We start from the raw sequence: 16,022 nt of genomic DNA, 5'->3' as shown, positions 1-16,022 counted from the left end.
CCACCTCATATATTATACGAATATTATAAAGGATACATGATCAGCTAGGAAATTTTGCCAAGGCATGTACCTATATAAATCATTTTGACAAAGGTTTAAAGACGAACGGGTAAATTGAGTAATGACAAAGCACGTGACGAAGCTCGCAAATGACAGTGACAGATGATTTCATGATTGTGACCTATGGTTATGTTCAAGGTGTTGCCATTTTTTGACGACTTAGTAGTGTCTCAAAATATTATTTCGGTAAATATTCGGAATCGCTGGACAAGGATTATATGAAATATTTTTAAATAAAACCTTCTGATTTACCTTAATTACTATAAAAGGAATCTGACTGCATTTGGGATATTCTTAATTTTAGCATTTTAATTTTTAATTACGTAAATCGAAAATTCACTTTCGTTGTATGGGATGACATCTGGAATGGTTTCTGTTGATAAAATTTTCTTTTGTTTGTATTCCTGATACGAGTGGCTATATATTTTTTACCATGTGCAAATACTAGGTAGGTACTATTTTAGCCAAACTCAAAAAATAAAATAAAGATATTTAGGTATGTTTTATAAAATAGAAAAATTAAAAAAGGTGAGGTTATTATAGGTTAGGTTGGTTTATTATTAGGATTTAAGTTAGGTTAGGATAGATTGGATATTATAGGATATTATCAAACATTAAATATATATTGGATATTATCAAACCTAATCTACAATAATCCAACCTAACCTAAATCCTAATAATAAACCAACCTAACCTATAATAATCCAACCTAACCTAACCTATAATAATCCAACCTTACCTATATCCTAATAATAATCCAACCTAACCTATATCCTAATAATAATCCAACCTAACCTATAATAATCCAACATAACCTATATCCTAATAATAATCCAACCTAACCTAACCAAACCTATATCCTAATAATAATCCAACCTAACCTAACCTAACCTATATCCTAATAATAATCCAACCTAACCTAACCTAACCTATATCGTAATAATAATCCAACCTAACCTAACCTAGCCTATATCCTAATAATAATCCAACCTAACCTATAATAATCGAACCAAACCTACAATAATCCAACCTAACCTAACCTAACCTATATCCTAATAATAATTCTACCTAATCTATAATAATCTAACCTAACCTATAATATCCAATCTATCCTAACCTAACCTAAATCCTAATAATAAACCAACCTAACCTATAATAACCTCACCTTTTTTAATTTTTCTATTTTATAAAACATACCTAAATATCTTTATTTTATTTTTTGAGTTTGGCTAAAATAGTACCTACCTAGTATTTGCACATGGTAAAAAATATAGCCACTCGTATCAGGAATACAAACAAAAGAAAATTTTATCAACAGAAACCATTCCAGCTGTCATCCCATACAACGAAAGTGAATTTTCGATTTACGTAATTAAAAATTAAAATGCTAAAATTAAAAATATCCCAAATGCAGTCAGATTCCTTTTATAGTAATTAAGGTAAATCAGAAGGTTTTATTTAAAAATATTTCATATAATCCTTGTCCAGCGATTCCGAATAATTACCATTATTTCTTCTCTAATCTCAACTATACATATGAAAGCCTAAGTATGAAAATAATGATCGTGTAAAGCGAAAAAATTCATCAGTATGAAAAAAAGTATGGTGTAAAGCAGTAATTAGAATTTGCCGTTACATTAGGTACAGGGTATTATTTACATATTAATAAGACTAGTTAATTACTGAATTACAAACTTAATTCATTAATGGTGGCGTTAATATGAATTATTCGTGAATTAAATGAAACAACATTTGTAGATACTATACTATGTTTTTGTCTTTTCCATCGATATAAGATAAAAAAATAACTGTAATAATAAATTTTTCTAACGTTGTTGTCAAAATATTTTTATTAATACGCTGTTTGTATTTTACTAGAAGATTTTATTTACTTTTAGAGTAAAAACTTTTAGCGAACCAAGGTCCCCTAAACATGAACAGTATGTACAAACTATAATTAAGATAATAATCACCAATAATCGTATGATGTTTCACCTCTCATTTCTTTCCAATCGTCCCACCAGTATTATATTTTACTCTCCCAGGATATTTAAAAAAATTCTGAGGCGGGATTATTGGATAACCAAAACCTCCGCCAAAGGTCACTCGGGTTCGCCGGGAGAGTTGTGTTCAGAAGGCGCCTGCCAGCGCCTGCCAGCGCCTGCCAGCGCCTGCCAGCCAGCGCCTGCCAGCGCCTGCCAGCGCCTGCCAGCGCCTGCCAGCGCCTGCCAGCGCCTGCCAGCGCCTGCCTACCAGCTGCGTGGCGTGACAGGTCAGGAGAGGCTGGTTTGGGGAGACCCTTTGACCTCTTCAACTGGTCTCTCGACCCATCGCCTTGCGTCGCAGTGAAAAATCAACCCAAAACTAATATTATGTTACACATATTATAAAGATATTCTTAGAAGATACCGTACGCCACTGCGGCTTAGTTTGCACCTGTCTCACTTTTATGCCAAATTGCTAGTGATGAAAGTCTTTAGTCGTGACCGAGGAGATTTATTTTATTTGTAACTTTTTAGTCTGGGCTGCTGTAGACACACGGAAAAGTAAAACGTTTGGTACACGTCTCGTATATTACTAACATTATATAATGTTACGTTTAAACTTATATAATTATCTGCGATTTTAACTTTCCTCGTGAAATACCTTGTTTATGATACAAATACTATGTATTTAGTATCTACCCACCCAAGTGAAGTAGATTGACCTATCAAGGCATTCCCAACCAACAAAATGAAAAATTCCTTGGTCTTGATAAGCAATTGAACAAGCCCCATTTATTATTAAAACTTAAGTGATTTTTTGACGAATCGTCTACAAAACACATAAACCTTATAATGATTTATTTTTGTTACAGAGAAATCTTCGAACGAGAGCGAGCGCTCCTACCACGCCGCAAGATGGAGAGGATGGCGCGGTCAGTGGGGATGCTTCCAAGATGAGAAGTGAACAGAAAATTAGTTATGAAGCAAAAAGTTATGCAAGAAGAGTGGATGGACCAAAAAGTAGAAGAAGGATAGATCCTCCTATTAATATGGATGTTGTTCTTCCTAATCCTGATCCATCGCTTCCAAGAAGTGCCAAGAGCATAAAGAGAAACGAACCAAGAAGGAAACCTTCGTCAGAACCGCCCTTTGCTCCCGTAACAAGTAACGGAGGGTTTCCAGAATCTCGACGAGCGAGGGTTTTGCCTCCCAGGCAGCCAGTAGCCGCTGCATCTAGTCCGGAGGTTAGTTTTAATGAAGTCCCACTTCCAAAAGGTAACAGACTGTCGACCCAGTTACGAGTCAAGTCTACGACAGATGAAGTAGCCCCGGCTACAGCGGCGGACAGGGGCCGTCGGAGAAAGCCAACGGGGGAACCGGAAGCCACTGCGCGTTCTGGAAGACGACTTGATCTCCCTCCTCGCGCCGGAAGTCGATCTGAGCAAGCTTCCCGTTCCGCAAGTAGGACTGAACCTAGTGCTCGTCCGGCAAGACGACCAAATTCCAATGTTCGCTCTGGAAGTCTAAGCGATTCTATAGTAAATAATGCGATTCAACCCGAACCACCAATCAATCGTCAATCCAACCAGAATTTTCGCTCTGAAGGTCGATCTGAACCTAGTGTGCGACCGGCGAGGCGACCAGAATCCAACGTTCGATCTGGGATCCTAAGCGATCCTATAGCGAATAATGAAATTCAACCCGAACAATCAATCAGTCGTCAATCCATTCCGAATTTGCGCTCTGAAAGTCGACTGGAACCTCCTACACGACCGACGCGAAGACCCGAACTTAACGTTCGCTCTGGAATCATAAGTGATGCTTTGGTACAGAATGAAATTCAACCCGAACAATCAACCAGCCGTCAATCCATTCCGAATTTGCGCTCTGAAAGTCGACCGGAACTTCCTTCACGACCGGCGAAACGGCTCGAACCCAATTCGCGCTTTGCACCTGAAACTATTGGTCGCTCTGTACGACCATCGGAGTCTGTTGTGCGATCCGCCAATCGACACGAACCAGCCTTGCGTTCAGCAAGCCCGGATTCTATTGTAAGGTCTGTGAATCCACCCGAAACCATTGTGCGTCCTGCAAATCGACCCGATCCGGCTGGGCGCTCTCAGAGTCAACCTGAACCCAATTTGCGCTCTGCAAACCCATCTGATCCCGTAGTGCGCACAACTAATCGACCCGAACCTGCTACGCGCTATCCAAGTCAATCTGAGCCCACTGTACGCCCTGCAAACCCATCTGATCCGATTGTGCGTTCTGCAAATCGTCCCGAACCCACACAACGCTCTATAAATCGACCCGAACCCATCCGAAACGAAATGACTATTAGCTCTGTCAAAGTACCCGAGCCCACATCGAGCCCCGCAAAACTAGTCACTCCCAGTCCCAATTTGATAGACGAATCCAAACTTGAAATACTTAATTTGGATATGAATAGTGGAGCAATCAGTAAAGAATATGACTATAAGTTAGCAGAAAACATTATGAAAGACACCACTTTCGAAAAAAGAACGTCGACTACAATCGCGAAACCCGAGAGGCGAGCTCCTCAAGAGGTGACTACTTCAAGAAGCAGGAACCGAAATCCCACACGGAGTCCTTCAAATTCATTACAGCCCAGACAACGACAGAGGGGGCAAATATCCTCAACGGCAATTCCTGCCACACAAAATGGCCGGTCTAGATTGCGTGGTAGAGGACAGTTAACTACCAAGACTGTTATGCACACAGAAGCTTTATTTGAGAGGACGGAAACTGTAACGTCGTTACCCAGGAGAAGCTTAAGAGTAACACGCCCTACAACAGACCCCCCTCAAACAACCAAAGCTAATTTGAGTCGTCGCACTAGTTTTCGTAAAACCCTTATCAACGCTAAGGAAGATGTAACATCGTCCACTGAAAACACTAGAGGAGCGCAAATTTCCAGTCGAAGATCCGATGTACTAACGACATCTGTTGTCCCAGATGTTATTACATCTTCAAGCAATTCTCCTCTAGCGACCGGTAGAAAAATGAGAAAAAAATTGGTAAAGAAAATAGAAATTAGTTCAGACGCAAACCAGAATAAAGAAGCTAGCGGCCGAGGAAACTTTCGGCCAAAGGTAGGGGAAAATAAAAAGAGTTCTTCTGGAGATTCAAAACCTGCTGACGACTACGAGAATGAAAATTATCCAGATCATTTTAAGATGCTGCTCCAAGCCAAGGAAAATGCTGCGGTAAGTAATCAACTTTCGTTCTCTTTGTTATCATTCATTTATCATTAGGTACCTTCCTACCAAACATTTTTCGTTTCATCAGACATTCATTTTCTTAAATTTACTTGGCTCCATTTGGTAAAATAATCCTTGAATCATTTTTTGGTAGAAGCAGGCTAGTGCTTCGACTACACAGGACCCCCTTTATACGAAAGCTTCTCAAATTGTTGTGAATTTGCGTGAACCAGATGCCTCTCAGTCCTCCCCTAATGTTCTCAACCCACCAACAACCAAGTTTCCAAGGGTAAGTTTTATTTGGATTAATGTCATATTATTAAGTTGCCTGTTGAACAGTTGAAGCACTTTCATCTCAGCTAACTATCTAACAGGCTCTAATAATAGGGCTGTCCCTACTACTTCATCGTATTAACATATGGAGGATGTTTATTCAATACTTAACCCATTCCCTCCGAGACGCCACAATTTAGGGCCGCTATCTTAGAAGGCCTTCCTTTCAGGCCACCATATTTATGCCTCTTGACAAAATGGTTATTTTTACATAAATAGTAGAATACATTTCTTTTAATTTTTTAATAAATACAAAAATAATAATAAATTCCATTTTTAATTCAAGACAAGTTCACACAACAAATAATTCAGTCGGTGTGGTCAGTTTCAACAATATAACTTCGGATGGGATTAATACATATAATTCTTGCAACATTGTTTTCAGTTTCGGGCCCACAAAACATCACCAATATCAAGCAGTGACGCTGAAGATAAAAGCACTGATGACGTCACTGAAGTCACTTCTCTTCTGAAGAAGAAAATAAAAGACAGCCAACTTAGTAAAACCATTGCAACAGAAGTTACATCAGAAACATCAACTACCGCCAACAAATATGTACGTCAACGTAAATTCAATGCTACAAGGTTAAATAGTCCCAAAAAGGCAGCAACTCCTAATCCTTTGGATGAAGTGTCAGTGAGTTCTTTTAAACCAAAAAGAACTGTTCCGTCTTTCCGGGCCAATCTATATTCCAGAACTAAACCCACAACAGAGAAGTTTTTGGAAGATTCAACTATTAGTAGTTTAGAGTCTGAAAATAATGCTGTGGAAATTCCACCATCATCAGAAGCGAGCATAGAAATCCAATCAGTCACTGAATCCGTGAGAAAATTCCCAACGCGTTATAACAAAATGAAAACATTTACCACGAAAAGTCCTATTGGAACTATTAAGCCTGCTGGAACGAACAGTCCGAAAAGATTGACACCGAGAACTTATCAAAGGAGATACGACAAACCGAATAACGGAGCAAATCTACTCGACGACACTGTCAAAAGCAGCTCGGACAACGACAGTAAAAAGAGCACTCAAAAATACTCAAGCCAAGTAAGTATTTTATAAAACTACACGCATAATTTATGTAAATACTCATATTGATAGGTAAACTGAATCTAACGAAGATAACAGAATACCGACCCATTTTAACATTGTTTAATAAATCGTTCCTTGATGACTGACTATCAACAAAAATGTATAAAAATATCCCTCAAAGCAGGTTTTAATTTCTCCTAATCAACAATCACAGCTTTTTTCCAATGTATATAACAAATAAACCATGTAACTATAATCTCTTCCTTTGGGAGAATGTTTCAGAAAACAACGCTTCAAGTCAACGTTTACACATATTTCATTCATTTATATTATGTACAATACAACCACAATGTCATCCTTTTTTACTGTAAATTATTTAAAGCTTATTTGTGCACAGCAGGGTTGTCAAAAATAATGTACAAATTCGTGTTGTTTTATATTTTAAGGTGTTCAAAGATACTGCTAAAAGGTATAATAGATTTAGTTCTCGCTATAAAGCGCCCCTGCAGAAGGGCCCCCCTGTCTACCAGCCAACAGTTCCTACTGTTACCTCCACAATGGTAAGAGCGTTGCATTAATTCCATATCATTTAATCAGTCATCTCAAACATACTGAATCTAAGCGAAAAGGTACCAGGAACTGAAAGCTAAGATCACTACAGTCATAAAACCTTATAACCCTTTACAACCGGCTTCATACGAGAGTGAGTTTGTGTTTGAAGACAGAAAATAAATTTGTTTTTGTGAACGGAAACGGTGTCGATTGAACGTGCGGGAGCTGCTTATTTAGGGTACTTTCAAGCGCCCATGTTTCAACCAGTAAGTCGCCCAGACCTATGAGATCATAACTAAGAGCTTTAACAATGTGGCACATCACAATTTTAAAATTTTTTGCCGGTTGCAAAGGGTTATAGAACCGTGTTATATGCTATCACTTTTGCAGTCAATTAACTTAAAAAGTGATACGAAATATGCTTTTTTTTAAACATTATTTGTACCTACCATAACTTTTGTAGTAGTCATGAAAAATATTATATAATAAAGCAAAAATTTGAAGCAAAAAATTTCACTTTAACATTCCTTAGATTCAGTACATCATTTAATGTCACATTCATTGCGCATTCCATTTCACTATTTGACTAATCCTCTTTGTTTGGTAATTTTAGTTTTTGTGTTCATTTGTGACTAAAAACTATCAACTTATCCATTTCAACATTGTCACAACCTAAACATGTCAACAAAGCCAAAGATAATTGAATATTAATTAAATTAAATTTAAAATTTAAAATGGAGAAAAGAAGTTAATTAAGTAATTTTGTTCAAAGATTTCACATTTTGCAGTTGTTAAAAGAATACATTTCATTTGATTCATCATTAATCTGTGTTCATATTAACAAACTTTCAGTCAATTAAAATAATATCACATAAAACAAATCAATTTTGTTTTTCTTGCAATAAATAAGAATGTGGGTTTGTTAGCGATGAGTGATAACTATAATCCCATGACTAAAAGTAGGGTAGTCCCTGAATATACTTATCGAGAAAGTCGATAAATATTTACATGAACAAAATTGGTTTGTTTTTGGTACAACTCCAAAAGGCTTGGCTGAAATTCTTCGTAACGGACAATCCTATTGCGGACTCTCTCACAGAACCTGTTTGGTTCGTAGCGGCTGACGGTCGTTTGCAAGGGAAATCTATTCATCAGATCATACGCTCCACCCAACACCAACCGAGGGTTAACCCAAGCACTCTCATTCACAGTGAAACCTTCACATTATAGCTTTGCATCATTTTATTTCATCTTACCATTATTAATCTCTTTTATCAACTATTATCATTCTAGTTTTATGTTAAGCGTGGTTATCAAATATGCACTTCATTCATTTATTGGCACATCATTATGTAATGTAATCATTATTATAGTCAAGTTCATTTATGTGTTTTATGTTTAAAACTAACATTGAAGGAACACTGCATAACATACTTAGTTGTTCTTTTATATAGCATTTCAGTATTTAGAGTGAATCCTATCTTTTTCTCAAAATTTTGTTTATAGCTTTGTGTACCAACATATTTAAATGGTTTTGTTATTTGAAAACCACTGGTTGTTAATTTTACAATAATTATATATTTGTTATTTTACAGATTCTTGATATCTGTTAATATTTTTTAGTTTATTCATGGTATTATCATCTTTCAAAATTCAAAAAGTCTTTTAATTTACAGCGTTCGCTTTTCCATGAAACATTTACAAAATAGATATCAAAAATTTGTGAACGGTAGTGTTTAAACTTCTTTCTTATGCTTTACGAAAAAAAAACTTGGCCTTATTGACGCAGTGGATACTGTCAGTATTCAGGAAACTTGAGATTCCATGTATAATTTTACACCTTCTGTATGAAGAGGTTTTCGCTTCTATGTATGTTCACAATATTAGTGAACTTAGTTGGGTTTACATATCGTCGCTGTGAAATCAAACCGGCATATCTGCAAAATGCTTGTTTTTCACCAGAGCGCTTTAAAGATTTCGCATATGATATTTTCCTTTTTACGTCCGTTTGGTTCACCTCAATGCCACCTTATGAATGAATAAAATTTAGACGAATACTGCTTATTGAAGTAGTAGTTGCAAATAAATCGAAAATTGCTTAAATTAAGAGTAAAATGCAGATATGCCAGTATGGCTTTAAAATCAGTGTAATATTTGCATTTGTGTCACAGTGGCTTCTTCTTTTGGAACCTGTTTAAGGTATAAAAAAAGACAATGTTGTCAATGAAAAAATAATTTATTGCTTCACAATTTTTTTTATAAACAATTAACATAATACTGCTCTTTCCTTTGCTGGTAACTTCAAAGTTTCCCAATCGTTTATGGAAATCTGAATTGACGGTATTATCCCGGCGGTAACTAACTTTAGGATACCATTTTTCTTCTTCTCATCAATAGTCTCTTGGAATAAGCGTGCATCAGAACAGGATTCACGCTCCCATTGCCCCGTTTATTCCTTTTCTTCGCCTCCTCCCAGGCATGTGATCCGTAGGAGGTTTTGAAGTAAAAGTTGCCGTCGTAAATGAGACAAACATCACACTGATCTTTCTTCAGTGTGAAAGTTTGTATGACTTGAAAAAACCTCTGTACTGGTAGTAGCTGATTCCTGCAAGGATTGACTCCTTTCTTTCTGTTATATTAGATAATCTCTGTGATCGGCGATAGATTTTCCACCATCGTATACTCCCGAGAACTTTGAGATCTGTAGTAATGACTAGGAACACTTGCGTTTACAGTTGTGGCAAGGAGGCTTCATGCTTCGTTGGTTCACTCTTCCACGGGTTTTAGACTCGTATTCCTCACCGCAGTTTCGCATCTTTCAGTTTGCTAAAGTTTTTTTTTTAAATTTGCCTATTATAATTTATTTTTTTAACCGGGAGAAATTTTACCCGGGTCAGACATTTTGGCATATATGCCGGTTTGTTTTAGTTGAGGCTGCTATAAACGCTTTTGTTAAGTGCAAACCGGATTATCTGCCAATAAGTCATACAATAAGTCATATTTGGTAGTAATAAAAATGTACTATTGTGAGATAATCCAGTTTTACTTACATGATGGACGCATTTCCCCCTTGAAAGTTTTGAAGCAACTGGCGTATTGCGGAATAGGTCTGTCTTCTGCTAAAAAAAATGGCGATTCACGCGTAAATGCATACCGGCCCAACGCCATCTGACAGATTTTTATTCAACTATACGACATGCCGGTTCGACATAAAAATAGAAGGGAAAAAAAGAAATTTTTTGACACCAATAACTCAAAATCTCCATTTTTGCATATATGCCGGTTTGATTTCACAGCGACGATATGTGTGTACATAATTTGTAGACAGGTTGGAAAAACAATTTTATAAAAATATAAAGATTTAAAAAACATGTAAACTGCTGAATGGTTCAAACTATAATACATATATAAAACATAAGTATAGTAACTAGAAAAGATTGTCTGTCACAAGAATGCAATCTCTGTTACAAATAAATTTTTACGTTTAGTGCCAGATACAATAATTTTTTAACTTTGAGCAGTTTTGATAATATCCCTCTTAGTACATAGATTTATTTTTGTGAGCGAAAGATAATTTTAAAAATCAATCGGTATTTAACATTCTCCATGCATTTGTGATCCATCTGCGGCTATCCTCATATGTGGTTTTTCCATATGTGATCCATGAAGTTTCGCTAAAACTTATACGTTGTGAGAAAATGTTCTGCGTGATAGGATAGATTGTGCATTGATATTGCCAGTGTTGTAAAGGTTAAAGGAAAAAAAAATCAATATTAAAATTTTTAAGAACCAGTTTTTGTTTGGCATAATATAAATACAATAAAAAATTGAAAGTAACTTGTTGAGAAGTATTGTAAAACAAAATGTTATTTAAATGCGAAAACTAAACCTAGCTCCATATGAGCAAGAATTAGTATTTGGAGTATTATTCTTAAGTTTTGTATTTCTTTATTTATTCTTATTACGTAGATTTGTATTTCAATTCTTGATATTATTGTACCTTCTTAAATAAATGGGTGTGGTTTATGCAACTATATTATGTATTTGTTTGTTCTCATCTGAAATCTGTAATTAAGAAATAACTTTTTCTACAGTCCTCAATTCTTTTCAGGATCCTTTATGTATTTCTTGTTGTGTTTTCACCTTCATTGTTTTATAAAGGCACAAGCTCATCTTTCATTGCAGGATAAAGAAGAAGAGAATGATATCTATCCTGATATTGAAATAATTTCATTCAGTCAGACAAGAAGCACACCGGCTTCCGACAGCCTGGTTACCGCAGAGTCGTCCATTATGGCGTCCAGATTAATCAACGTGGAAACGTCGAACCACTCTCCATCTGTCACTGTTTCTATATTTGACGCGTTAGCCGACATTTTGACATCCACTCCGAAAATCGCTAGTTTAACAACGACCGGTAAAAGCATTTCCGAAGAACGAAAAGCTTCGATCGATAAAATAATTGCAGTGAGTACTACAGAAACAATTAGCAGTAGAGATTCTTCAGTTGGAGATGGAGGATCTACCGAAAGTGTTTTCACTGTACAGTCTGAGAGTGAACCTTCTCAGGTAACAACCACTAATAAACCTGTACAGCTTTCTACAGAAGCCAACCTGGGTCCCACAACGACATTCAATAAGAATTCAATTGATTTTCTATCTGTAACTTCTCCCATGGAGCCTGACACACCCCCGCCCACGGCTCCCCCAACAGCCCCTCCAGTCTCTACTTACACTCTTCAGTCATCCACTACACGACCAGTTACTGATAGAAAACCATTTGCTACTTTAATTCTGTACTCCACCACCCAACGGGCTGCACCGACTGCTTCTCTAGAGCCCTACACTATCACCCCAATAATGACACCGAGCACAGAGCAAGTAATCACAACCTCTTCACAAACAAACCCTCCTCCGCAAGAAACCACACAACCACAACCACAAGTATCCATTGAATTCGATTCAAACACTGCCCTCAATCAACAAACTGGTGAAGTGGTGAATCGTACTAGTTTTACACTAAGTGGATCAGACTATTCAAATGTAATTCAATCCATAGCGGATTCAAATTCAAATGAAGCTGCGGTTCCATACACTTTTAACTTTGCGTTTTTGTATAACTTTGTAGCCAATGATACCTCTGTCAATTTAGAAAATGACACTCTACTTAAAGAAAATTTTCCTCCCCAAACCAATACTGAGAATGAATCTTTAGAAAAATTGTCAACCGAGACTTCAATCGATAATTCAGCCTTCAGCTTCACCACTCTTCCACAATTAATCAGTCGCCTGGGAATTGAACAGCCTTCTTCAGTTGCTATTCCCACTATAACAACATCCGATAAAATATTTACCGAATCTTCAAATGATGCTGAGGTATTGCCGACAGACAGCTTCAGTAATTCAATTACCTCTGATAATCCAACTTCACAGTTTCCTGAAACACCAAGCACATTTTCTCCTGACCAAATCACGACTAAGACCATGGACATGACCACAATGTTTCTGACCACTGAACTTCCAATAACAACAACAGATTCCTCTATACCAACCTTAAGTCCATCTACTTCCGCAACACTTTCTGAGATAAACTCTGATTTACTAACCATAATTAATAGAATAGCTTCCACCCAAATAGATGCTTCTAGTAGTAACTTGCCGGGATCGTCACGCAGAGCAAAATTGCTTCGGGACATTGAGAAGATTATTCTTGACAATAACATTGATTCACTTGAAAATGGGTTAATATCGGGATCTGTATTAAAATCTACCACTCCACTCAACAGTATTGTATCTGAAGACAGCACAAGAAATCTAAGTGAAGGGATTGTAACGACCAATTCTTTTCAAGATGGAATAACAAATGCACCAATTAATGCAATTATAGAACAGAACTTTAGTTTGAATAATGATTTAGAATCAACAAGTATTCAAGATTTAAAATCATTAGACATTTCAACTGAAACTTCATTGGATATATCCACCACAGTGAATGACAATACTTTCACTACGACTACTACTGCTACAAACACACCGACATCCAGCTCATTTATTGACATCATTGCTGATCAGTCCACAGAATCAACATCTTCGACCACTAATGTGCCATTTGATTTAATAACAGATGCACCATCCATACCACTGACAACAACAGATGTGCCTAGTTTATCATTTAGATCATCCGCTGATGATGAAACATCTACTTCGACAGAAGATGCTCTGTTTACATCAATAAGCGATGCTTCTTCAACAACAACTACAGATATTTCTCCTTCCCCTTTGACTATAGAAACTCCATTTTCAACAACTTCAGATATTCCTCCATTCCCTTTGACCACAGAGGCATTTTTATCAACAAGTAGAGATATTTCTTCTGAAACCGATACTTCCATATCAGCATCAACAACAGAGGTGCCTAGTTTATCATTTAGATCATCCGCTGATGGTGAAACATCAGCTTCAACAGAATATGATCTGTTTGAATCAAAAACTGATGCGTCTTTAATAACAACTATGGATACTTCTCCTTCCACTTTGACTAAAAAAGCTCCATTATCAACAACTTCAGATATTCCTTCATTCCCTTTGACTACAAAGGCATCATTATTGACAACTACAGATATTTCTTCTGAAACCGATACTTCCATACCAGCATTAACAAGAGAGGTGCCTAATTTATCATTTAGATCATCTGTAAATGAAGAATCATCAACATCATCAGAAGACGATCCTTTTGCAGATGTGTTTACTTCAACAACTGAAGCTACTTTAACATCAACGTCAGATATTCCTCTATCCACTTTGACTATGGAAGCTCCATTATCAGCAACTACAGATATTCCTGTAACTTCTACTGAAACCGATACTCCTATATCATTGTTAACAACAGATTCCCCTACAACACCATCATTGATTGACACTACACAAGATGAAACATTAACCACAATGGATACACAAACACCACCACCAGACATGTCTACAATTATGCCTAGTCTCCTTTCAAGACTTTCATTAGATTCAGTTGATACCACTACATTCAACACTACTACACTGGAAACACCAACATCCACGTCGTACACGTGGGTTCCTCCGTATCCTACAGCTTGGAGTAAGAAGCCCAGTACAATATCTGAGAATTTGGCGAGATTGTCCAACCCCTCACCACTAGCCTCTCCCGGGACACAGAGTAGTACCACAAACCGACCCAAAAAGGATTATTACATATACGGAGTTCTCCCCAACAATACTGTGGTACGAAAGAATCCCAACAATAACGAATTGGAGACCCTCACTGAAGCAAGTCCTTTTATTATATTTGGAGTTTTATCCAATAACACCGTACTAAGAAAGTTTCCTAATGGAACTAACGTGCCGCCCTTCAGACAACGGATTGACATTCTGCCGATTGATCCGAGAAGCCTGAGAAATCCATTTAGCGCTGTTTACAGAAACCCCGAGTCTATAATACCAATAAATAACTTTGTGGACGATATAAATACTAATGAAATAACACAAAATAAACTGGTTGAGAGTTCAGTCAGTCGTCCGAGTACTGAAATAATCTCAAATCCAATGAAGGATGCTCCTGTAAATAACACACAATCAATGGTACTTCTGCCTTTTTCAGCGAGAATGGATTCGCTAATGCTAGCTTGCTTTTAATCCGTAGGAACTTTGGCCTGTTTGGTATCTAACCCTTTGTCTAATAACCGTTTAAATATTATAATACTTCTGTACCTATCTTTTACCTACTAATAAATATTAATACATACTGTGTTTGTTATATTAATCCACTTTCCAATTGTATTTTCTTCTAGTATTAAACTACGAACTAGTGACAAACAACATACTAAAAATGTTTTTTTTTTTACTAACAGTACTGACTACATGGAACAACATATTATCAAAATATTCCGTTCAAATATGTAACTTTTTTATAATGATTACCCTTATCAATGCTTGATATTTTAAAATATTGAATATAACGGGTAAAAGGGTGACACAGGAGACAATAGTAGAATCATTCTAATCTTCTCAAATAAAATTACAGGAAATAACCAAACAGAGAACTGGGAAAGAATTAAACACTGAACAATCTACTATACCAGGAAATAGAGAGGAAAATACCTCGAGTACTGATGCTGCAGTAGATATTCCTATAGTCTCCTCAACTGAATCGAACGTTGCAAGTCTCTTAACGACTGCCAAGTTGCCGAGGATAGAAGATATTTTACTGAGCAGTTTAGCGGCAGCTACTAAACAGGAAAATATGAGGACAACGACTACTGCCAAAACTACCACCACTCGATATCTTACTTTAGATATAGATCCTGAGGTAATATAACATTATTTCATATACTAACTGATTAATGTTGATATCGGCCTTTATTACAAATCCGACAAATTACTACACTTTAAAATTATTATGATTCTTTGGTAACACACAAAAATAATTTTTTCAATTTTTTTGGCGTGATAAATCATTTTAAAACCATTTGCACGTAATTGTTCACTAAACTTTGATTACAATTCGTGACCTTCCAATTCTTATTGACTTGAAAATCCACACAAATTCTTCCTGGTTTAAAATTGTTCTCTTCATCTCTCCAAACAATTTCTTCATAATAAATATTTTTTGTTATTATACTCATACCTACATCATTAGTAAGGATTAAGAATGATAATTTTCTTCCCAGACGAAATTACTAAGACATTTTAAGGACATACGTAAGAGGTACATGAATTATGAATAATTTAATATTTCGAACCTTATAACTTATAGTAAAATGTACTATGAATGTCCAAATAAATAAATAAATAAAAATCTAATACAAATGG

General features: G+C 36.4%; 1 protein-coding gene across 4 annotated transcripts in view; it reads left to right on the top strand.

The window, feature by feature from the left end:
• Positions 1–16,022, top strand: part of LOC149423684 (uncharacterized) — a 137,146-nt gene that overhangs the window by 110,730 nt on the left and 10,394 nt on the right. For 2 of the 4 annotated variants that reach the window (XM_089631740.1, XM_089631737.1), the window contains 6 exons: positions 2,918–5,272; positions 5,421–5,555; positions 5,985–6,647; positions 7,079–7,192; positions 11,370–14,792; positions 15,235–15,519. In XM_089631740.1, the coding sequence (XP_089487866.1) occupies positions 2,918–5,272; positions 5,421–5,555; positions 5,985–6,647; positions 7,079–7,192; positions 11,370–14,792; positions 15,235–15,519 (6,975 nt within the window). The remainder of the gene's footprint in view (positions 1–2,917; positions 5,273–5,420; positions 5,556–5,984; positions 6,648–7,078; positions 7,193–11,369; positions 14,793–15,234; positions 15,520–16,022) is intronic. The other 2 variants (XM_089631739.1, XM_089631741.1) reach the window with 2 other exon arrangements.

This window comes from Hesperophylax consimilis, chromosome 5 (genome assembly GCF_061612785.1).
Source record: "Hesperophylax consimilis isolate HC1 chromosome 5, BYU_Hcon_1.0, whole genome shotgun sequence".
Lineage (NCBI taxonomy): Eukaryota > Metazoa > Arthropoda > Insecta > Trichoptera > Limnephilidae > Hesperophylax > Hesperophylax consimilis.
This window is presented reverse-complemented; position numbering and strand designations above follow the sequence as displayed.